Source organism: Mesitornis unicolor, unplaced genomic scaffold, assembly GCF_000695765.1.
Source record: "Mesitornis unicolor isolate BGI_N332 unplaced genomic scaffold, ASM69576v1 scaffold33446, whole genome shotgun sequence".
In the NCBI taxonomy this organism is placed as follows: Eukaryota; Metazoa; Chordata; class Aves; order Mesitornithiformes; family Mesitornithidae; genus Mesitornis; species Mesitornis unicolor.
The window spans coordinates 854-2,414 of record NW_010189484.1 but is presented as its reverse complement, the minus strand read 5'-3'; the positions used below and the strand labels follow the sequence as shown (position 1 = coordinate 2,414).

Below are 1,561 nucleotides of genomic sequence, written 5' to 3'. Positions count from 1 at the left end.
CGGGTGCGGCTGCAGGGCCCTGGGTGTCATAGGTGCAGGACCGTGGGTGTTTTGGGGTGCAGGGCCCTGGGTGCTGTAGGTCCAGACCCCTGGGTGCCTTGGGTGTCTTGGGGTCCAGGGCCCTGCGTGTCTTAGGTGCAGGGCCCTGGGTGCCATAGGTCCAGGGCTGTGAGTGTCGTAGGGTTCAGGGCTGTGGGTGTCTTGGGGTGGAGGGCCCTGGGTGTCTTAGATGCAGGACCGTGGGTGTTTTGGGGTCCAGGGCCCTGGGTGTCTTGGGGTGCAGGGCCCTGGGTGCCATAGGTGCAGGGCGGTGAATGTCATAGGGTTCAGGGCCGTGGGTGTTTTGGGGTGCAGGGCCCTGGGTGTTGTAGGTGCTATGGGGCAGGGTTTGCCCAGGAAGAGGGTAAAGGGGTTTGGGTAAAAAGCGTGGGGAGCCATCGTGCTGAGAAAGCCATGGGGGAAGGACCTGGGTCTAGAATATGGGAGAGGAAGGAGCTCTGGTACCCGGCACAGGGGAACGTGTGGGTGCCTGCAGCAGAGCCAGGCTGGGCTTTTAGGGGAAAGCCCAAGTAGCTGGGACAGGGAAGAGCTCCTGTGGTACAGAAAATGCCCTGCAGTTGTCTGGAATATCTGCATTATTATAGGATAATCTGTGGCTGTGGGCAAAGGGAATCGTGTGAGTAGTGGGGATAGCAGGGACTCGATGTGGCTGTTTGTGCAGAGCCAGGCTAGGGAAGGTCCCATCCCAAAATTTGGGCCATTCTGGAGCAGCTGAGCTGCTTCCTCACCCCTCACAGCCCGCAGCAGCGATGGGTTTGTGTTGTTGCTGTTGCAGCTCCTGGAAATGTCCTTTAACTGCCTGGAGGACGTGGAAAGCACCGTTCCAGTCAGCCCTTTGCACTTAGCTGTGAGTGCAGCCGGGCCAGCCCCAGGGCTGCGGGGGAGCGGGCTCCGTGTGGGTTCACAGTGGGTCCTGGAAGGGTCCTGGGTCCTGGCGGGGTGCTGGGTCCTGGGGAGCTGCCAGGGAGGTGCTGGGTCCTGGAGGGTCCTGGGGAGCTGCTTGGGCTTGGCGAGCTGCTGGGTCCTGGGTGGTCTTGGGGAGCTGCTGGGTCCCAGGGGGTCCTGGGGAGGTGCCGGGTCCTGGGGAGGTGCCAGGGCTGGGGGTACCAGCAAGAGGCAATTTGGGGCAGGAGCATGTGTGGCTGTGGGGGAGCAGGACCTGTCCCGAGGAGGGGACATCCGGGCACAGCCCCCCCAGGCTCCACGTTGACGTGCTGCGCGCCGTCCCCAGGCCTACAATGGTCACTGTGAAGCCCTCAAGACACTTGCCGAAACCCTGGTGAACCTCGACGTGCGGGACCACAAGGGGCGGACGGCGCTGTACCTCGCCACGGAGAGGGGCTCCACCGAGTGCGTGGAGGTGCTCACCAGCCACGGCGCCTCGGCCCTGGTGAAGGAGAGGAAGAGGAAGTGGACGCCTCTCCACGCTGCAGGTGAGGGAGGGCAGCGGGGACAGAGTGGCCAGAGCTCAGCCACCCTCGGGGCCACTGCTGGGTCCACC

General features: G+C 63.7%; 1 protein-coding gene across 1 annotated transcript in view; it reads left to right on the top strand.

Moving 5' to 3' along the window:
* LOC104541932 (serine/threonine-protein phosphatase 6 regulatory ankyrin repeat subunit C-like) overlaps positions 1–1,493 on the top strand; it is a gene marked incomplete at both ends in the record, with an annotated part of 3,496 nt that extends 2,003 nt beyond the window's left edge. Inside the window, 2 exons of the mRNA XM_010186099.1 lie at positions 836–907; positions 1,292–1,493. Of these exons, the coding sequence (XP_010184401.1) occupies positions 836–907; positions 1,292–1,493 (274 nt within the window). The remainder of the gene's footprint in view (positions 1–835; positions 908–1,291) is intronic.
* Positions 1,494–1,561: the final 68 nt, after the last annotated feature.